This window comes from Xiphophorus hellerii, chromosome 18 (assembly GCF_003331165.1).
Source record: "Xiphophorus hellerii strain 12219 chromosome 18, Xiphophorus_hellerii-4.1, whole genome shotgun sequence".
Taxonomy (NCBI): domain Eukaryota; kingdom Metazoa; phylum Chordata; class Actinopteri; order Cyprinodontiformes; family Poeciliidae; genus Xiphophorus; species Xiphophorus hellerii.
In genome coordinates, this window is record NC_045689.1 from 12,878,666 (window position 1) to 12,901,765 (window position 23,100).

General features: G+C 37.5%; 1 protein-coding gene across 2 annotated transcripts in view; it reads left to right on the forward strand.

Annotated features, from left to right (window-relative positions):
- Nucleotides 1-346: 346 nt before the first annotated feature.
- Nucleotides 347-23,100, forward strand: part of LOC116707824 (myelin protein zero-like protein 2) — a 28,619-nt gene continuing 5,865 nt past the window's right edge. The window contains exons 1-4 of one of the 2 annotated variants that reach the window (XM_032545449.1): nucleotides 347-657; nucleotides 20,391-20,560; nucleotides 20,872-21,082; nucleotides 21,473-21,647. In XM_032545449.1, the coding sequence (XP_032401340.1) occupies nucleotides 603-657; nucleotides 20,391-20,560; nucleotides 20,872-21,082; nucleotides 21,473-21,647 (611 nt within the window). In that variant the 5' untranslated portion in view covers nucleotides 347-602. The remainder of the gene's footprint in view (nucleotides 658-20,390; nucleotides 20,561-20,871; nucleotides 21,083-21,472; nucleotides 21,648-23,100) is intronic. The other variant, XM_032545447.1, reaches the window with a different exon arrangement.

The window sequence follows — 23,100 nt, forward strand, 5'->3', positions numbered from 1 at the left end:
GGGCATTGAACATAAATGAAGCTCCGTGGTATTTTTTTGTTAACAAGACTAAATATCATTTAACTTTTTTTATATATATATATATAAATCAATCTGAGTTCCTCACCCTCGCACAATAAAGTGCCACATAAAACAAAAACTGGACAATTCAATAACACACCAACAAGTAACTGACATTTTTAATTTTTTTAATTTTTGATTAGCTTTATGTTAAGGTTTTGTTTTCTTGCACTTGTTCTCTGCTTCTCAATTAAACAGATTAAAGTTTCTTCTTTTTTCTTTTTCTTTTTTTTTCAAGCCCTTTTTTCCTCCTTTCTTTTTTTACTCCGCCCGAAATTATAATGGGAGGGAGGGTACTAGAAGTCAAATCTTTGAGGCCAGAAGACGAGCTAGGAAGCGTCTTTGGACAGGAAAGCTGAAATAGAGGACTTATCGCAACCTTTTTCTTTTTTTTTCTTCTCTTTTTTACTCTCTGCAAGGGGGATCCGTAGATTTTTACCGCTCGGTTTTGCTGTCTCTGTGAGTCAATCTGTGGAAGAAGGTTGACTAGCCTGGGGTTTGTTGACTCTTCTCCCCCACTGCTTAGTTGACTTGCCGACCAAATGTGCGTAAAGGGGCTGTTTATTATCGCCGTCCTGTTTGGACTCGCAGCTTCAGGTGAGTGAGACTGAAAACACTGTTATGCTTTTAGTTTAAAATGACGCTTGATGTTCTGTATCTTTTTCTTGGTTATACACGTTGATCTAATTTGATTTATCGAGTCAAAAGTTTCCATGCTGTGCTGTTTTTTTGGGGGGGATTTTAAAACAGAACTGGAAGACTTTTTGGATATTCCATAAATAATCCAGGTTTAAAATAAAAAGACAACCATAATTGACTGTCCATTTGTTAAGACTCCGTGGGGACCACTAACCTTCTTCTCAATGAGCTGCTGTGCGTCATCGGGAAGTGGGGAACTTTGGCACTGTGGCACCGGGTGGGTCCCTTAAGAATTCCTGTAAAACATCCTTAGATAGAACTTCTTTCTGAGCTAACGACTTTACCGGCATCAGAAGTCTGCCGCATTGTCTTTGTGTTTTCGCACAACCTCCTTTTCCTGCCCATTAATGCGCATCCGTGCTTGTGTACGTATACGCGGAGACTAAAGTGGCCACTTGGACGCAGATAAGTCCACCTGCTTCCCGTTAGCAGGGGGTCCAGGATATGTCTTGGGATAAACAGTAATGGAGCACATCCTCCTATTAAAGCGCTCAGACGGCGCCTTAAATGTAACATGTTTTAATAAGTGCGCAAATTGGCGCATCAGCGGCAATTCATTTAGCATACAGCCAGTTGTTTAACCTTGAAGTAATCTGCGCACAGCCTTGTTAAGTGGATTATATTGATTGAACATTTCCATCCAGTGCCAAAGCACCACGCAAGGGGTCCAGTGTAGCAGCAAGCTGCTTATGTTTACAGTGAACATGTGCCTGTGGATCCATCATAACAGTCTGACAGGGCCTGAGCAGCAGGATGACTAAATATTTGGGTGTGGAAGGATGGCTGATCAAATAAGTACATGTTTATGTGGGAACTGATTGCAGCTCAGCAGCATCTCAGTTCTCAAGATTGTTTGCTCTAGAGTTTTCCTTCAAGCTTTGTTGCACTGGCATCACACTAATGAAACAAGAAAGCACATGTCTCGCTTTCATGACAGATATAATACATGTGCACAAAATTTATTTTCATCTGTTTTTATTTAACATCTGTTGCTATTACATAATCTGAAAGACTTTTTTCCCCTTCTCCCTGCTGCTGTTTTAACAAGTGAAGGGTTTTCCTAAAGACATTTGGTTTTCATTATTGAACTTACAGAAAGACTCATGATATTGCAAAACAGAATGGTGTTGCCCTAAGCTTTGGACATCACATGTACTGGAGATGTGACCATGACCTCATTCTGATATTCAGGGCCATGAAAAACATGATTCTTATAAAGTTTACCCAAATCTCTTCTGAGAGACCAAAACAAAGTAGTACGTAGTTTTGAAGTAATTTGAGAGATGATCTAATATGAAAGATAAAAGCTTTTCAAGACATTTTACAACTGAATATCCAAAAAAAGAAAAGTGATGCTTATTTTAATTTAGCACCCATTTATGCTGAAACCACTAAATGTCCAATGTAAAATAATGCCATCAGAAGTCAAGTGGTAAGAAATTGGAGTCAACTTGTGCATAATTTAATTGTAGGAAGAATACATATGTTTAAGATCTCATAGGTTTTAGGAATTCTCCCTGGTTAAAACCAAGGAACACAGCAGGTGGGTTAGAAATGCAGGTCTTGAGAAGTTTAAAGCAGGGATGTTCCAAACTTTGAACAACTCACTGTTCCGTCCATCGTCTGAAAATGGAAAGAACATGGGACAACTGCAAAGTTACAAATGCATGGCTAAACTGACAGGCTTCTAGGGTACGTTTTCTGATAGATGCTGCCCTTGCCTTGGCCTGAGTTGAGTCTGGAGGAGCTACAAAGTTCTCCTGCCTCAAGCTGCCCAGTTTGTCACAAGCTGAAGGAGGGAGCACAGCAAACAAGTGGAAGAAGGTTAAATGAGAGCAGAACAAACATGACCCACCAGCAAAAACTGTGTGACTAACAGTGTGAATCATCCTAAGCACATCATCTTCGTTCGTGAAGCATTGTGGTGAGAAGATCATCTTGGTTCTACAATGCAATGCCTTCCAGTTTCAATTTTTAGGATTTTATTTGTATTGCTGTGAGGACTTCCCATGTTAGAATCCCAGCTTGGCTTCTTTCTGCATGGAGCTTTTATGTTCTCCATATGTATGCGAGGGTTCTGTCTATATTTGTCAGCTTTCTCAAACAATCCAAACACATGACTATTAACCAGTCACAGTTATCTAAAACTGTTTGTTAGTTTAACACATAAAATCCAGATAAAGCTAATGGAGGAATGTGGTTATAATGTGACAAAATGCAAAAAGCTAAAGGGGTACGACTGCTAATGTAAACTGTAGGTTTTGAAAGATATTGCATTTGAAATTCTGATTACTATCTGTATTCATTTGAAAGCTGTGTTGTTAATTGCTCCTTCCTCCCTCCCAACCCCCACCAGTATTGGTAAACATCAGCTTTAGGTCTCCTTGGAGCCCTCTCCCTGTTTTGGGTGTGTAGCCCATACTGCTGCCCACAAGTTTCCATCTACCACAGTTAGAAATATGAACCATGAGAGGAAATGTGGTTTTCGTTTTTCCGTCAATCATTGTACTGCACTTTTAGATGGGCCTACATTTCTGAAAATTGTCATCAGTGGTTACAGTTCAATTACATATAATGGATGTTGGTGTCAGCCATGCAGCCAGTTCTGTTGGAAGTCATCAGCTTCAACCCACACTCGCTCTGCAACAATTTACTAAAGTAATAATTCATTCTGTGCTTTTAGAGATCCCTCAGACACGAATGTATAACCAAATTCTGTTGACACATGTTCATATTTGACTACATTCTGTAGCATTAATCCTATTCTTAAACTAAGGAGTATGTTTTCATCTGAAACAGCCTCATACTTTACATACTTACCTCACCAAAGGTCCTGCCACACTTCTAGCATATGTTGCCAATTTCCTCTCAGTGAACAAAGTTTCTTTTATGTTCAGTTCTGGAGAACTATAACAACGTAGAACAAACTGCTGATTTTACTACTAGATATAATAGTTAGCCTGCATTGTGTGAACTTGTTTAAGAATTGATGGGATAAATGTTTAAATAACATAAAATTCCAAAACTCACTGCATCCCAATAGAAGGTATTGGGTATTTCTGGGAATATAATATGATTTTGTAACTCACTGAGGAGCTAGGGTTTTGCTTTAAAAAAAAAAAAAAAATGTAATGAAGCAGACATGAAAATAACAATCCAGGGGTTGCTGAAGGCTCACGATCCTGAGTGGTGAAGGCTCACAGTTTCTGTTCATGCATGCAACCTTGGATCTGAATAGCAGAGGCTAAAACAGATAATACGCTTATGAATTTTATTCCTGTAAGATGTATAAACAAGGTCACACCAAAACTAACAAGCTCTGTAAACACAAAACTAGGACTAGTCAGCTGACCGACTAATCAAATGTTGCAATCAATGATTAAATTTTCTAAAAACTAAGTGAGAAAAATGTGATCAAAATAATCATTAGGAAAACTTATAGCAGATAAGGGAGCCCTTTTTATTATTAATTTTATTTATCTACAGTCATTTTCAGTAAATTAGAATATCTGCACATACATAATCACAGTTAGATTAAAAGTACCTTTTTAAAAATAACCTTTAAACAGGTAGTTTTTTTTTAAATGCAAAAAGACTTTTGTAATAAGAATTTCTTTGTGTTCTGATATAATCTAAAATGTTGTTCATTAGCTGTAACAGAAACTCATCTTAATAGAAATGAAGGCTTGAAAACATCGATGTGTGTAAACAATCTATCATAGGTTTCACATGGTGAATTCCGTTATTTAAATAAACGTTTTAAAAGCATTCTAATTTATTGAATATTCTATTTTTTTTGATAAATGGTACTATAAAAAATAGACGTAACTGCTCAGTGCTTTAGGCAATTAATTGCACGAGTTAAACCGGAGAGGATTAATTTTTTGGTTCAAAGTTTTAATGAATGTTATTTTAGAATTTTTGTCAGTGGAAAAAAATATTTAATCACAATTTGGGGCTTAAAGGGTCAGAAAGCTGATGTTTGTTTCTGTGGAGTGTGTAGCTTTTTTTAATTGTTTTTTTTTTAGGATACAGGCACCAGCCTCGTGGGATTTTACAAAGACCAGCACGTGTAGACGTTAGATGGATGTTGTTGTTTTGATTGTATCTGTAGCGGTTGGCAGCAAACTCCCAGGTGTTTTATTGTGGTTGAGCTCCTCTGATTAACGTATTTAATGTCTTTGCGCTGACACTGAGATCTGGTAATTCACACATCGTTTGTTCTCCCTTTACTCACTGGGCTTTGTTATTGAACTTGTAAATGGTGAGCTCGGAAGGAGGATGGAGACAGAGGCATTAGTTCAAACTCCTAGTTCCAAACCGGTCCTACTTAACATTTTCCGCAGTCCTTCAATCTTTCACTATATGTGTTGTAGAAATGGTACACAGGATTGAGTTGGCAGAGTTTTCCCCAGAAAACCTTCTAAGCTCCGTGGTAGGGCTGTCATCTAATGGCCTACTATGTTTTTGAAAAATTTTTTTTTTTTTTTTTTTTTAATTGACTTGAAATTTGAAAATATTGCTAGGTAATTATGCGTTATTGAAAAATGTTATTTACACCAACATAGTCTTTAACAAGGCAAACATACAAAAAAGGCTCATTGCAGCCTTTCTGATTAGATTGGAGCTTGGAAATAAATAGATTTTTATTAATCAAATTTCCTGTTTTTGAAGATTACATTTTTGGAAAATCTGCATATTTCATTAATGCTCATAGTTCAGTTCCAGAGTAGTTCCAGCTCACTGAAGGACTATCAAATTTCATGTATTTATTTTTGACTTTGAATTCGTCTACTCATAGAAGAAATGATTGAAATAAAAATAATTTTTTAAATATTTTCTGTCATTTGTTTTCTTTTTAAGGAAAAGGGTGAGAGGTGGGGGAATGTTTAAAATTGGAAATCAAATTTGTTTCTTGCTTGACTGTGACAATGCACAGGCTTGCTTGAGGTCAGACTTCCTTTAAAAACTTGCAGTACAGAGAAAACTGTCATACTAAACAGTATCGGTACCACATTTTCTGGCATACTGCTATTATTAGAAAATACGTCTGTCACACTTTTCTTGTTTTAATCACATGGCTGACATTGACTCACTTACACCCCAACTAACAATTTGTAGAAAGAAGGGAAGTCAACTTCACTCAGTCTTAATTTCTTAAACTAGATTACTTTCTTGTCTCCTTTGTCTCGTCCAAATACAGATATCCAACTAAATCGTTTTTAAACATAGTCATGCGTCTTTGTTGACTGTAGCTCTGTTGTTTTCATGTCTGTTGTTTTAATGCCTCTCTTCCCACAAGAATTTTTCTCTCCAGGCAGTAACATGGAAAGCTCACAGGCTGACATGTGCCAGCCTGTCTTAACATACAGGTTTAGCACACAAGAACACATACTTTGCCAGTGACCGTGCAGCTGCTGTTGACTGCAGCATATCAAACGATCACACAGGCTGAGGCTTCAGTTGAATCTTGTTGAGTTTACTGTACAGGAGAAGCATCTTGGAACTGTTTACTGGGTTGTATCCGTTATCCGTCTCTCTTGGCGCCTCTAATCTCTTCCCTGTAGTGGGAACAGAAGAAAACATGGCTGTTCTTTTGACATGGTGTGCTGACACACCTTGGAGTGAGCCCAGCCCTTTGAGCTGAGTTGACAGAACGGCTCAAGTGTGCGTTGAGTCGACAATGACGTATTAATACGCAAGGATAAGCAGCCGTCTGTGAAGTCTTAAAACATACCAAGGTCCTTGTCACCAAGTGCAAACAGGGAATTTTATTTTATTTCACACTGTAAAGTGTTTGGGTTTGCCAGCGTGTGTATGATTTGAACACACACACATTTTTCTCCATCTCTGGAAAATTCAAATTCTGCATTGGTACTAGTAGCATTTTCTGTTTGCATTGCTGAAGTTTTACATTTTGTTTTTCGGCCTGGTTCTCAAAGACCTTGGCACAAACAAGCAGATCTGCACGTCAAAGCAGAACCCCAGGTAAATTTCCATATTGGTCATTATTTTCCTCTAAATCCCTTTCTGTTTGCGTTGTGACATATGGAAAGCCAAGATGCATGTCCTTGTTACTAGTAAGAAACTAAAAACATTAAGGGCAGATTAATGATAAAATCAGTGTCAAAGCCAGAAAAGAAAAATATGATCCATCTTCAGTCATTTATTTTAAAATATACAGTCCAAACCAGATATAAACATAAATCCAATTAAAATGCACACATTTCTTCTCACTGCCTGAATTTAAATCGGACCACAAATCTCTTCTTTTAGGTTAGTTAGAATTACCAAAATTATTTCTATTGGCTAATTCAGAAGTGTACATACACTTAGCACTCCCTCACATACAGGAGTATCCATATATCTAAAAAGCAAGCATTTTCTAATTTTGCTACATTAGTCAGTTTTTAAAAAATTGTATTTATTTTCTGTGGTTTTATCTTATAGACCAACACAAAGTAGGAATTGTGTAGTGGAATAAAAACAATATGTTTCTTTTTAGAGTTTTTAATGGTAAACATATGCAAATTGTTGTATTTATATTCAACTCCCCAGAATAAATACTGTGAAATGTCTTTGCTCTAACAATGTGCTGCATGTCTTTTGGATAATGTTTTCAGCAAGAGAATGAAATCGTCTAATCTCTTTGTAAAACATCTCAAGACCAGTCAGGTTTGGATGAAAGGCATCTTTCTTATGTGGATTTAAGAGGTTTTTTTTATTTTTTTATCCAGTGTCGCCCTGTTTTTAAATAAAACACTTTTCAATCCACTGTGACCAGCTTCATTCTCCTTGTTGAAGAAAATTTCCCATACCCCAATGCTGATTAACCACAACAGAGGTCTGGATATAATCAGACAAAGAAATAAATAAAAAGCTCAACACAGCCATTGGAGGTGCAGAAAAATCTGGAGCTAAAAACAAAGTTTCTGAAAAGTTTGTATTTGCTTTCTCCACCTCCACACTGTCACTTTGTGGATTTTTCCAATGCGAAGAGCACAAAGCTAAGCACTCACTTCATTTGCATGTGCAAGTAAAATTAGTGTGTTAAAGATAACAGAAAAGAAACACCAAAATAAACAGCTCACAAAAGGGCTAATGCAACTAGCCTGTTGGTTTATCACACATTGGAACTTAAAAAGTGTGCTTCGTCATTCTTTGTAAAAAGAATTTATTTATTTTGAAAAAGTTTCATAAGCTGCTGAACAAGTTATAACCTGTCACATCAACAAGGTACTTCAAGAAGAACTTAAGTTATTTAAAATGGCTTAGTTATTCTCAGAAGCTAAAGTTTCACTCTCCAATAATATGTTCCTGCAGTGTTTGAAAGGACAGAAAGCCATTACAAAGCTGCAGGGTTGTTTGACACTAGTGGCTTTTATTCATTAGTAGCGAGGCAGGAAGTTGGGCAGAAAGAGAAGGGAAAGAAATGCAGTAAAATTGTCCAGGGACGGGGAATCAAACTTGGGACTACAGTGTTGAGGGTTGTAGTTTCAGCATAAGTTGTAGTCACTCTACCAATGAGCCACATGGCACCCAAGCTGCAATATTCAATGCTTGTATAACATTAATTTGCAAATCCCTCTTGTCTTCCTCCTTGGAATTAGAGGAAAGTTGAGTTGGGTTTATGTCATTCCTAGATTCAGTTTCTGACATTCCTGGAAACTGGAATATGGCAGAAGTAGCAGCCACTGGCACTTGTTCTTTGTTCACTATTGTCCTTATTAGTTCATACCGGAGGTTCTTGATTATTTCCCCACTGCACTTCTCTTAGATGTGTCTGAAGCAAAGATCAGTGTGTGAAGATTCAGTTTGCCTGTCAGTGGTTATTAGTGTCATGTCACAGATAACTCATTTGTATCATAAATGAAGAAGCTAATTTGTCTTCTGTAGGTGACGGATGTGGAACCAATGGAACCAGAGTCGCAGTTTAAGAACTATGCGAATATACAAATATAATTTTTTTTTTTTTTTTAAGCCTGATTCATCCTAAAACAGAGACAGACTGTGCTTTTCCTCTTTAAAAAGCCAGTCCTTCTACACCACATAATAAAACTGTTTGCAAGGAGCAGTTCTCTTTGTGACTAGTTTGGAAAATTGGTCCATGCCCCTTTAAGGCAGCTTGCAACGATCAGAGGTCTGTACCTCCTACACAATGTGGCATGTCCTCTCTGTGTATTCTGTCATTTGCCTACTCCATCATCAGCTCTGGAGCAGAGGGGGAAACCACAGTGGGACTGGATCCATTCTGACTCACACCACTGTTGCACAAGGGACATCTGTCTATGTAGTAAATATGTTAAATTATAAGGTAGCCTTTTTGTAGTTGGATTGTTTGTGTACCAGAAGCTTGTGGGCTGAGCTGGATTGAAGCTTACACCTCCTCCTTCTATACCTCTCACAAGAGTATCTAATCCCAGGGAGAAATTGTCGAGTCAGCTGCTTGGTGGGAGTGAAAGGAGTTTGATGGATTAAATACTTATCCTCATTCACTCACTTCACGTTTCCTCTGAACACTGTCGCCTGATGAATTACAATTGGGCTGGAGGAAGTAGGAGGAGAGTGAAAGAAAGAAAGGAGGAGAGAGTTCAAAGAGATTGATTTTTGGTCAACTGACCTTTAGACTGCAGTCGGACACATTAGTCCGACGTGTTTCTCCACTTTTGTCTTTAAAGAAAGTGGAGGTGGAAAGATTTCTGTCCATTATCTTATAGAAAGCATTTTTAAAAGCTTTCTTTTGCTTTTGGTTGTTTTTGAGCTTTGAACAAGATTATTAGAGACAGGTTCTCAGTTTTAATCTTGCACAGGAAGAAAGAAAATTAGGGATGTTTAAAAACACATGCGTGTATTTTAATTTGTTTATTTATTTTTTTGTGTGAAAAAAAATGTTTTGGCATAGCAGAATCTTGTTTGTAGGATATTTTCTAAATGGAGCATCCTCCACATGTCTTTGCTCCACTAGTAAAGATGTGTGAAAAGAAATACATTTGTTTTTAACTGGAGCAGCAAAATCTCACCCTGAGAAATGTTCAAAACCCAATTTTTGATTTGAGTGATTTTTTATTTTATTTTATTTTTTCAGTGGGAGAAAAAAAATTTTAAATGTGGTTTTTACATTAATTCACGCATCTCACAAATATTGGCACCTCTGTAATACTTTGAACAACCCTTTATGCACTTAATATTTCATAAGAATAAACAGATAAGGATCTTTGACTATTTGCTCCAGTTTGTTTTCATCTCTGTTCTCTTCATATCAGCACATGTTTTCTATAAAATTTCTATAAGATTTAGCAAAAGATATTTTGCTAAATCTTTGGCTCATCATACTGCTGAAAGAGCTAGTGATGACCAGTTTTCATTTCAATCTTCTGGCATTTGAGTTCATCATATCAGGCACATTAATAAGGTTCCCTGGCCAATTGAAGTAAAAACAAGCCCACTTCATCAGATACTTGTGCAGTGCTCATGGGGTACTTTTCCACACGAGTATACTTTGATTCAAACCAGATACTTGAACCTAAAAGTCCAATCTTAGTTATAGTTCCTATTAAATTTTATAAAGTCTACAAATTTATTGTGATGGGACCAAATAAAGCTTTTCCTCTTTCATGCCTTGATGCAGTTCGACTTTTGTTTGTCCCTGTTCCAGTTTTAAGCATTTTTTAATCACAGATAAGTTCAACCTTGTAGCTGTCTTAAAAATAATTTTCGTACATATAAAGAATAAAAAGCATCTGCCATAGCTAGATATCCCATTCTGTTCTTTTGCAAGACATTGGCCTCTGCCACGTGATATTTTCCCTTGCCCCCGGGGAACAGGAAGTCTCAGAATCAGTTATTGGCCAAGATTGAGTGCATAAACAAGAATTTTTTTCCCCATGCTCACAGCATATAGACATTACGTGTATATGTAAAATTAGTGAAAACATAAAAGATTACTTATTGAACTGTCATACATGTATGATCAACATGAAAAAGTAGAGATTTAAAAAAAATCTTAGAAATATTTGTTTTAGGAATTGTTGGTACAAATTTGTAATATTGTCCAAAAAGCTGATTTCTTACAGATTTTTTTTCTAACGAAATTAAAGGTCAGAGTTAAAGTTGGCTAACTGCAAATTTGCAAATGCCAGCTAATAGTGTTTCAAGTAGCATTTTGACTAGATATTTTTACTTCCCAAGCTGCATTTTTTCCCTCTGTGTAAAGAGAATGCATGGTTGAAGTAGTTCAAAAGAGAGATTGATTTCTGGTCAACTGACTACTTTCAGTTGATGTAGGCCAGGTTGATTCTGGCCTACATCAACCTCCTGCAGGCACTGGGACACTTTACATAACTATCTGCTATATGCTCTAGCAGATAGTTGTGCAAATGGGTGAATTTTCCATCAATAATTTGAAATTACGTTTCAGAGAAAAAAAAAGTGAATTGGTGAATACACACATAGGCTGGAGTCCACTATATGGTTTTCATATTTCTAGCTAGCAAACATTGCATTACCATGCACAGTAATGCAGCAATGCTGTATTACTGTACTTCTTCCCAGCTTTTCCCATCTCTATATCACAATGTTTATTTCAGCACTGTGTCCATCTCAGGGGTTCCCTTCCATTACACCACTCAACACTGACCCACTCCCTCAGCTCTGGATTCTGAAAACATGTTACCTGAACCGGCTTTTCCCAGCCCCTCGTGAAAGGCAAGCCTTGTACAAAGACAGAAAGAACCAAAACTGGCCTTGTGAAGCTTCTCACAAAGAGCAGAACAGGCTCTTTGTAAGAGACTCGGCTCCATGCGTGTTTTGTTCCGTCTTAAAATGTGGCAGCAAAAGAGGCAGCAAAAGAGGCTGGTTTTCCTCCCATGGTCCTGTTGTTTCTGAGCCATGATTATGAGAGGAAATGCACAAAAACAGGCCGTTTGGGGGGTAATGTAATGGGACTGATTTTCTGATTCAGTACGTTTTTCCAGGTCCTTCGTTTTACTTGCTGTCATTATGTGTCCTCCCCTTTCTTCAAGTCTTGAAGAAAGATGATTTTCAGCTCTGGCTGAACACTGCTTGTGTAAGCTGTTTAACCTAAGCTGGAGTGTGGAATACTTCTTTGTAAATGACTGCCAGTCACACACAAGAGCAGGTTGCCTGGTTTATGTCAATAGAGGATAAATCTTAGTGTTTTCTAACTAGTTTGCCTAAACATTTAAAAGATATACTGCCCTTTTTCACATTGCAAACATGAATGCTGATGTATTATAATGGGATTTAATTTTACAGTAGAAAGTCAATAATAATTAAATCTGAATTTAACAGAAAATGTTGCATGATTTTCAAGTTCTTATTTAGACTTTTAGACCTGGACCTTTCTTTATTTTACACAGAGATAATGTACAGCATTTCATTGACCTTTTCAAAGAAAAGATGCATGGTACCAGTTTGTAGCAAAAAATACTAATTTCCACTTGCATTTGCAGTCCCTGGACAGGTTGATGGTAATCAACCTCAAAATAAAATATGGTACAACAAGTGACCTTTAGAATTCACCTAATTAGTAAAAAAAAAAAAAAGACTGTTTTGATCTCAGCATAAATTCAGCTGTTCTGTTGCAGGGTAAGTGGTTGCTTAGAGAGCATTAATGAACAAACATCATGTAGATCAGTCATCATACTGATGGGATAGTTCAGTTCAAGCATATTCATTTTAGAATGTCAAAGTTCATCTCTAAATCTAATTGAGAAATGTGCTGCTTACACGACCATCCAACCAAACTGACTAAGCTTGGCTTATTTACTTATTTTAATGGAGAAATATTTCAGTGCAAGACTTGCAGAGACATCCTGCAAAAAACATGATTTTGCTAAATTTGATTCAGGTGGGCTGAATTCAAATCACAATCTTCTCAAGTTCTTAATCCTAATTTTTATTTCCATTCAATTCACAATTCTACTCTTTGTCTTGGTCTATCACAAAAAATTCCTGTGAATTACAATATGATTTGTGATTTTGACATGACAAAGTGCAACAAAGGGTCAAGTGAGACAAACTTTTGCAAGACTCAAGGAGAATGCATCATCTGTGGTGAAATAAGAAGCATCTATAAAAACCAGAATTGTAGAATTGTAAATTCAATGTTCAGGAGGATGCTAAGTAAATAAAAATAAACTGTGGACATTTAAAGCATTGATAAAATTGTTTATTACTCAAGCTGCAAGAGAGAGAAGACATAAGGTTCCTGGAGACAGAAAGTTTAGGTAAAACTAAATGATCCTCTTTAAAGCCCTCCTAAATGTCACTACCAAGGCATGGCTGCTTCTGTAACTTAGAAGAGGATGTGCCTTTGTCTCAGAGAATCTGTCAGAGGCACAAATGTTTATCCACTGTTATTTTTGTTTTAAAGGTATGAAAACCAAATGGGAGAAAAGTTTGGTTTGCATTGCTATTATAAATGTCAAACTTGTTTTCAGACTGTTCTGAATGCTGCCAGGGTTGCCCTTTGTCACTGATTCTAGTTGTAACTTTCATGGACAGAATTTCTAAATGCAGCCAGGAAGATGTCAGTTCAGACTTTACCATTTAAGACTTCAAGCTTAAATGCTCCTTTTGCAGATGCAGTGCTGCTGGCCTAAATCAACCTCCTGGAGGCACTGGGACATTTTACAACAGAGTATGAAACAACTGGGATGAAGGTTGACACCTTCAAATCTGAGGTTATTATGGGTTGTCACCTCTAGGGTGAGTTGGCTGCTTCTACAAGAAAAGAAATTCAAATATCTAGGGTGGAGGAAGCGCTGGTGGGAGACTGACAGGCTGCTGTAATGCAGATACTGCGCTGGTGTAAGAAAATTATGAACTAGAAGGGAAAGTTTTATTCCACCCTTTCCTCACTCATGAAACGATCTTTGTCTGCAGCTGGATTCATTCCTAGAGATGGAAAAGGGAACTCTGCTCAATGAGTCACAGCCACTCTGTTTTTGTAGTATTTACATCAGACTTAAAAAAGTCCAACCCGACCCGCCCTGAGCCCGATCCAACCCGACTAATTAACTTTAATTAGAGACCAGAGCCCAGAGTAAACTTGATATATTTTAATTAAGATTTTATTGTTTTTTGTTTTTAGACCATAATTTGAGTAAGCAATGTAATTTCTCCCTTTTGCAGGTTTTGTTTAACATCTTCCAGCTCCATTTTGTTGCTTGTTACCGCAGGGTGAGTCAAGTGCAAGCCATCTGGGATGTGAGATTTGTAGGATTGAAGCAGGGCTGTGTGCAATGTGCTGCACTTGTTGCAGTCTAATGAACTTTTATACTTTACTTTCTTTCTTTCCTCAACAGGGTAAGCTACCAACTCCTCTATTTAGACTATAAGTAGATTAATACAACTTCATATCCAGCATTCTTGTTTGGTTTTCTATGTGCTGTATGTATTGTAAGCTTATCAAATGCACCACAGAAGGCCAATCCTGATCTTACCATTGAGGAAATAATTTTGGCCCAGATTTTGGCTTGGGTCATATACAGTATCTACTCTACTGCTTTGTATAGCGCCAATTGTGATAATTTTGCTGTATGTATGCTGTCTGGGGGCCTTCCTAGAGAAACCTTAAGGCATATTCTACAGAGACTATCTGCTAAAGAGATTATTTTCGTTATGACTCAATAGTCTTGGGAATGATTCAGAATTCCTCTGGATAGCTGAACAGAGGAATGTCTGAAAAATTCTTTTTGAACCATAATGAACCTAAAACAAAAAACTTGAGGTGCTCTAAACACTTTCTGTTAGCAATGTACCAACCTGACGGTGTGAAACATGTATCTGTCAATTTGGCTACATGCGTAAGAATTTGTCAACCCTGGTTTCCTCTAAATTAAGCCCATTAATGAGTCAAATACTATTTAATATTCATTCTTTTTCTTCAGAAAGCTTTTCTTTACAGTAATGGGATCACAGCCAAGCAAATCTAATCACACTTGAGTGAACCTTGCTTATTATTTCACAGTGTATCAAAGTATTTACCCCTTTGGCCCCAGACAGAACAATGAAGTGGAGCAGCTAGCACCAAGTAGTGTTGACAGGTGGAATAAAGTATGTTAATGGTTCAGCATGTTCATTGTAATGTAATACAGTATATTGGCTGTATTGATAGAAAATATGGAGTAATGCCAAGTCCAGCAGTATGTTCTGTGGAGGCAGTGCGAGTGTGTGTGTGTGTGTGTCAGCAATGAGCATCCTGAGTTACACACATTGAGGAAAGATGTACTTTGACTTTTTCAAAGTATTCCTGCTGCTGTTTTTGACTCTAAAAATCTGCAGTTGCAAAACAAAAATGCACAAATATACAAACATACACTTTCTGAGAAAGTTAGTGTTTGTATTTGAGATGCTAATCTTAGCTACTTTCATAAAATTCAGTCACTGTGAGTATCAACTTGCTTTAAAAAGGACTCCCATATGGAGTCCCACAACATTTTTAAAAAGTATGGAATTTGATGTATTTTCCTTGTCTGGATAATGTGGATAAAGAGATATTTGTACTTGCAGACTTCTTCCCCTATTCATTGAAAAGAAAATTATTAACACTGCAATTGAAAAATTGTTTCCTTTTTTCCCCTTTCCTATTTCCTTCCCTTCTTCCTTCTTATCCTTACCTCCTTCAATCCTTCTTTGTGTTTCTCCACCTTTCCGTCCTTAGTCCATTGCATCTTCTCTTCCTTCTGTTTGCTGTTCCTCATGTCCTTTCTTCTTTTGACCCTCCTTTCTTACATCCTTTAAAATGTTCTACCTTGTTTCCTTCCTTGTCCTTTCTTTCTACCTTTAATTCCTTCCTTCTATGTGTTCATTCTTCTATCTGTCCTTTTTAACTTTACCTTTTACCATTTCACTCTTGTTTCCTTAGTCTGGAAAAGTAAAAAAAATGTTGCACAATATTATTTATTTTAAATGGTGGTTAGTTTTGCAACCCTCTTTTTTTTTTTAATAAATGGGTAATTTTTTTGACTTAACCTAAGATCTTCTCACCTCTGAGGACAATATGAGAATAACAAGATGCAGAAACAACCTCTGGACGCTGGGTGTGTTCAGCTCTGGCCAGACAGGATGTTCAGTCATAAACAAGTCCGTGACCTACATTAGAAAGGGGAGGGGGGGGAAACAAAACAAAAAAACAAACAAGAAATGCAACAATAACACTGGCAATAAGCAGAAAAAACAAATATAATTATTATAGCTCACTCTAAAAGTGCAAACAGACAAACCTTCCATCCTTTTATTTTCCTTTTTATTAAAAAAAACACTATTGTAAGCTAATCATTTGACAATTCATCTCCTCTCTCTTTGAGTAAATTACTCAAATTCTAGGATCCTTATGGTCTTATTCAAGTAATGACATCCCAATTAGTTCCTGCTAATGACTGATTAATTAATGTTCTTGTACTTTTTGCCACTGGGAAAAATTAATAACCAGGGCACTGTCCATAGCTTAGAAAGCAATATCATTCTGCTAATTAAATGTTTTCCTTCGAAAAGCTCTATTTAACCTTAACTCCCAATCAGTTCAGTCAAAGGACAGTGTTGTTGAAAGCATTGTGCTGTATTCTTTTTCAGAGATTAGGGGTGGAAATTTAAATTTGTATGTTGTAAATGGACTTAAGGTAGGACTGGGAAATGAAGTGCTATGGCCTGGAAGTGCACTTTCTAATGGTAGACATGAGGGACAATGTAAATATGAGCTTTGAAGTAATTTTCAATTTTACTTCATTGCTTTGCTAATCTTGCCTCTGGTCTTTAAACACTAACAAGCATGTAAAAAGTAATGTGTTTAACTTTGGGTTGTGATCTCTGAGAAGCAGACGTTGCAGAGATTAATTCGATTTTCTCATGAGTAAACAAGTCTTGGCGGCATGCTTCAATAGAGCTATCTTAGAGGCTTAATGAGACTCTCCACAGCATTAGCACCATCTAGCTTTCAGACTCTTCTAAAAGCTAAGCCTCCAAGAGAAGTAATTTATAAATCAGTTGGAATACTTGTGAATTTTACACTCAGACTAAAAAACTATAAGTAGGATAAAGTTACTAATATCGATGCCAATTACTTTATTGAATTGTCCACAGGTCTATGGAAGTATGAAGTGATTTTTAAATGACCAATATTCCTCTCTTTGTACCCAGTGCTTCTATGATTCTGCATTGTAAAAGGAATTTCTTGTGCATAACCTAAAATATGTATCTGAAGCAGCCAATGCGCAAAGTCAATAAATCCCTTTCTTTGTATTTCTTGGAATGACTTGGAAACATTTTCCATCTCTAAAACACCTCAATAGCTTGTTCATATGCTCTGCAGTATGAGATCTACAAAACCACTGGACACGGCCTGTATTTAATCATAGAGGAATCTGCCCCATATGACTTTAGGCTAAAAAGTGACATTAGTCAGACCTCTGAACAGTGTATGTGTTCAAGTTAATAACAGTCACAGCTGGATGACATACCATGGAGCTGTTGGCAGACTTTTTCCATCTAGCTAGGGTAGAAATGTGTTTACTATCTTGAAATGGGAGGATGTGTTGTGGCTCTAGCGGGTTCACATGTTAACTAGTATTCTCTGCCACTTTGATGGCCTGAGAAATGATTTCAGTCCTTAGTGTGCTGTTGTAAATGACTCAATAGAGTTAGCTGGGTAAACTACCAAACTTTGCTTTTATCATTTGCTTTTAAGTGGTTCCAAATGGCAAACATGTTATTTACACTAGCTGGTGGCTTTTGTTCAACATCAACCAACATGGTGAAGTTGTTGTTCTTCCATGTTTTTTTTTTCAGCTCATAAGTGCTCCTCTCTTTATTGTGTCAATGGAAAATACCACCTATTTCATCATTATCTGGCAACACTGGTCACTTACTGTGTGAACAGATACCTCAGTGTCATGTCCTAGAAGTTGAAATTACTTGGGTAAATTTTATTTCTCTCAAAAAATATTAGGTAGGTTTCAACTTTCACTTTAAATTGTCTTTGAAATTGCAGCCCAGGTTTTGTTTATGGAAATTCTGCATGACATTTAAATTATGAGTCCCTTATTCAGATGTTTTACTTATTATTCTAACAAACCTTGATAATGTAAATCTAAAAAGCACATGTTTAAATATCTCTATTTCCTTCAAGTGTTGAATCTGCTGCAAATCATCACTATAAAACAAAATGCTGTAATGGACCTACATATTTTGTTTGAGATGGACAGTTAAATGGTGTCTTGCCCATCCTCCATCCCTCTGCCATTTATTTCTTCTGGTCAACCTTAACAAAAACGGTTTCAAATCTCATGAAAAATAAGTAATTCAATCCGTACTCAGTGTTTTGAATTTATCAACATGGATTTAGGACACACATAACTGTAGCACAGGTGTGCACAGCTCCTTAGCATGCAAGCTAAGGAGGGAGTTATTACTGGCTGGACTGATGGAGCTGAAACTGATGATATCTGCTTAATGAACATTCTCCATGTTGGCAGTTTAATCCACTGACTTCAGTGCATCCTTACTGACAGCAAGGTAGCTGAAAGGCCAATAGAAGTTGGGGTAGAAGATGCCTGCTTATCCAGAACACCAAATGTGTTTTAACTAAAGGATGGAAAGGATTCTTGCAGTTTTTCTATTGCTGACTTGTTTGACCTACTCCCAGATTTCATCAGGCTCATTTAAAACACATTAGGCTGACAGAGTGCTGTTATGGCCCCAGCGATGAGAGAGTAGCAGGTCTCTTTAATGATGTGAGGGAGCCTCTCTCACTCTCCTCCCTGTCTACAGGAAACACTGATAAGAAGCTGAAAATGCAGCTTAAGAAAGCTAAGTCCCTTACTGATATTTTCAGAGCTTGCTTCTGACTCAATATTCTCATTAACTGTACAAAATTTCAGTACAGTAAACAAGTTTTTCTGGTGCATGAAGGGATACATTTATTCAAAGGTAAGATTGCAAGAATACAACATAAGAAGAGGTATAGAATTTGCAATGGAGTTGTGGAAATGTGCTAGAATTACTAAGGGATCATGCATTTTCCTTAAATGAGTCTTGACTGAACAGTCCAGCTCTCATGGCATTCTGCACCAGATTAAACCATCATAAAAACATAAATGAGTGCCTTGAATTATTAGACATCCTTCTTGAACTGCTTCTCAATCTCCTCTAGTCAATCTCATGCACACACATCCAGAAGATCTATTTTAGAAGTACATTTTGCAACAGAAATGTTATGAAACATCCAACTGTTTTTGTTGTTCATTTCAGAAATATGTTCATATATCGGTGGTGTGTGTGGTTTTCCTGGTGGAAGAGTCGATCTTGGGTCATATCGATGGTCTGGATGTGACATTTTTTGTAAAACTTGTTTGTCTTGCATTCCGAAATATTTCCAATGGTACTTAAGACAAATAATCTTGCAGGGTGAACCAAGAGAGAGAGATGAGGAATTATTGGCAAAAGGTCCTATTGAAAGACCCAGTCGTCAATTCACAGACCAGGACTCAAAGGTGCTCACTAGAACATCTGTGCATCATCAACTCTAGTTCAACTTGTCTGCACCACCTGAAGCTACACCATAGCGGGAAAATACGTCCCATATCACAATGCAACATCCTCCACTGTACCTCCTACAAATGCATCCAGTAGAACTTTCTTGTACTGTCAGTTACAATGGAAGCCTTTGCTGTTGGATAATAAATGTTGAATACCAAATTTATGGAAGATTTTTTGCCTTTCAAAGTTGAATGGTCTTTTGAGCAACCTGTTTGAGTCTAAATACCATCCTAAACAAAATGCAGACTATTTTTATTGCACGTGTTTCTTTTTAGGAAGTAGGGATCTCTTCTTACAACGTGGTTATAATCCAGCAGCACAAATAATTACTTGTAATTTCTTCCCAAATCTTCAGATTTTGTTGAAGAGTGTATGTCAAGTCAAAGAACCAAACTACTTTCAATTCATACAATAGTATCTGTGACATTATGTGCTATTCACCTTGTTCAGCAGAGCTTCTATACACAGAGTGATAGTGACGATGACAAACCAAGTCTCGACTACTCTGAGTTGTGCTGCAGCTTGGCAGATGGTCAGCTTACTGTTCTCCTGGGCATTGGCTTTAATAAGGCTAGAAATGCCTTCCACTATTCTTAGAGCATATATGGCTCCTTCTATTAATAGCCCTGGTGATTTTGACCAGACAGCCCTCACATAAACTTCCCCATAGCCACAAGCCTGCTTTCTCAGTGGGCTGCTTCTAAAAACAGTTGCTTCTTTTGTGATCTCCAGGAGAGGGGGAGTGTGATTGCCAGGCGGTACATCAGCAATAAATAAATGTGTTTCTAGTCCATAGTGTGTGCATGCTTCTGGACAATGCATGTGGGTAGAAGTGCTAGCTCATTTCCAGGGAGTTTGTGTCATCAGCCACCAGTGTCAAGCAGAATTGGTGCCAGTCTCCCTCTTTGCTCTTACTTACAATTGGTGGATTTCTTGCAGCAGGTAGACATGAATGTGGTCACTTTTCCATTGCATAAAGAGTCGATAAACATATTCATGGTGCATCTGTTGTTTTGCATTGTTCATGCTATTTAGCTTTGAATGTAAACATTTCACTACATGTCCCTTTGCAGGTGTTTTGCAGGTGAGCGGAATGCGTGTTTACACATCTGGGGATGTTGAGGCGGTCAATGGAACAGATGTTCGTCTCAAATGCACATTTGACAGTTCAGCCAAGATCAACCCTGATCTTGTCATCATCTCCTGGACTTTCAAACCCCTTTCAGGAGGCCGAGTAGATAGGGTGAGTTCATATGTGTGTGTCTGAGCAGGAGAAAGAGAGAACAAATCTCTCTCCTCCATTGCTGTGTCAGAGTGCAACCACCCCCTCATCCAACCAAAGGAGGAGGTGGTGAGTCATAAGGCTCCCAATGGAGCATCTAAGACAGCCTGTCTTTATGTACCTTTGTGTCTGCATATTGAGATTTGAGAGAATAAGAAGCAGCACATCCTAATAAGTCTGCAGTCATTGTAATTTTCTTTAAAATAAAATGAATTCTTACCCCACAATGGCAAGTTTTTTGTTTTTTTTAAAACTATTTTTCCCATTTGTAGATTTTTCATTACCAGCAAAAACCATATCCGCCTCTCGATGGCATCTTTAAGAAGCGCATCTCTTGGGCTGGTGATATCATGGGGAGTGATGCCTCCATCATACTTCGGGAGGTCAAGTTCATCTATAATGGCACCTACACCTGCCAGGTGACAAATCCTCCTGATGTTCATGGCCCAGTTGGGGAGATTCGTCTTCGTGTTGTCAAAACAGGTGAGCAGCAGAAATTTTACAAAAAATGCACTCTAGCCATAAAGATGTCGGTGAGTAAATGGCAAAAAAAAAAATTCACTTTAAAATAAATGAAACAATATGTGCGACTGGCCACTGCAATACTGGGAACTTACAAATACAATCTGCTGTGTAACTCGAATTATTATAAAATTATTTGGCTCAGACTTGGGAATAAAATGATTACATCTGCCTTGTCTCATATGCTTTTAAGGGAGAGCAAGGTTTTATCCCATCATTTTTTTTTTAAACTGCTATTCATGGCTCATCTGGTGCTAATTTTCTGCTTGACCTTAATGTTAACAAATGCAGCACTTATTTTTCTACACCTGTACACCATGTCTTTTTCATTCGTGTGTTTTCTTGTCACAGCTTCTTTCAACGAACTTCTCTACCTGGTCCTGGCCATTGGAGGTGGCATCGCCGCTGTGGTCTTTTGTCTCATAGTCATCGTGTCCTGCAGGAGATGCAAGAGAAAACACAGACAGAGGCAGCTGGAGGGTGATGAAGAGGTTCCCCGCAAAGAGAGGAAAGACCCCACTGCGTGGTAAGACCAATGAAGTGTAGCCGATGAAGAGGGGGACTAAGAGGAGCAGAAGATTCACACGCTTTCTCTCTTCCGCTGTGAGAGACTCTGGGGATCAGGGCATGCTATGCTCCCTCTTGGGCTCTTTTCCTGCTTGATGCTTCTCTTTCTTCCTCCATATGCGACTTCTGCCTTTGGATCCCACATTTGTACTGGTAACAGGCAGCTGTTGTAAGACAGAAAGTGAGGAAGAATGTGCCTTTATATAGAAAGTTCTAGATGCTGAACCTTAGCCATATTGCTGCTTAGCGTCTGTGGAATTACTATGCGCCTTTCATTTCTCGAGAGAAACAACTGTTTTATCGATTCATCTTTTCCTGTTTAGCTAAATGGGCCTCCAGCCACATTTCCTGTTCAGAGTAAATGTTTTGATGATGAAGATGTAGAACAATGGTGTATTCTTGCTGTTTACTTCCCTACTAATACAATCCAAGTCCCATTGTACAAATGCAGTACATGACACGTGTTTGGTGTATTATTTCAAGAAACAATAGAAACATTGAGCACTTTCCAAGCTTCCAGTGAAAATGTATTTGATCACTTTATAAAAACCTGCACAAAGCTCTGATCATTTTCAGTGGAGGTATGTGGCGACTGTCTGATCTAACCTCTGGGGTTTGCTTATAGTGGATGTTAAAAGTCTAAACACCCCTGTTAAAATGCCAAATAAAAAAAAATTATGATGAATCAACATTTTCTATGCATATATATGTACATAAACTAGCAATCAAGCCACTTTCTTTATTCAATTCCAGTATTTAGTCTTCACAGAGAGACACTGTACAAAGGCTATGAGGAGACAAGGGTGAAAACACTCACAGCATTGGTTAGTTTTTTCTTTGCATGGGATGGAACAGTAAGCCCACCTGTAAATAAATGGAGAAAAATGACACACCAGTGACAGAAAATAAATAAAAAGGCAAGATGAAAATTGATCTGAAGGGCTTCCAAGACCTTCACATTAAAACTGAGTTGGTTAGAAAATCGTCTAGTACTGGTTGTGTTTTACATGTTACAACACCTTGTATTCTTTATGGACAAAGAGTAAAAGACTTTGTTTCTGATGGAAAAACAACCAGGCCTGACTATTATACCATACCCACAGAAATATGGCAGTGGTAGCACCAAGACCTGGGGTTTATTTTTGGGAGACGGCACTAGACTTCTTCTTTTATTTTTTTATTTTTTTAAACATCTTTAAAAAATCTCCAGGTGTCTGAAGGATTTTTTTAAAGTAAACCTGAGAGTTTAAGATGAAGTGTGTTTTTTTAAATTTTTTATCACAGTCATTATTAAAGTCAGCAAAACAGCTTAATGAGAGACAATATGTTTTATGGCTTAGCTATAGTTTGAACATAAAAATCAGAGGAGGTTTTTGAAGAGGGTTGTGGATTACCGTTGAGTCTTACAGATT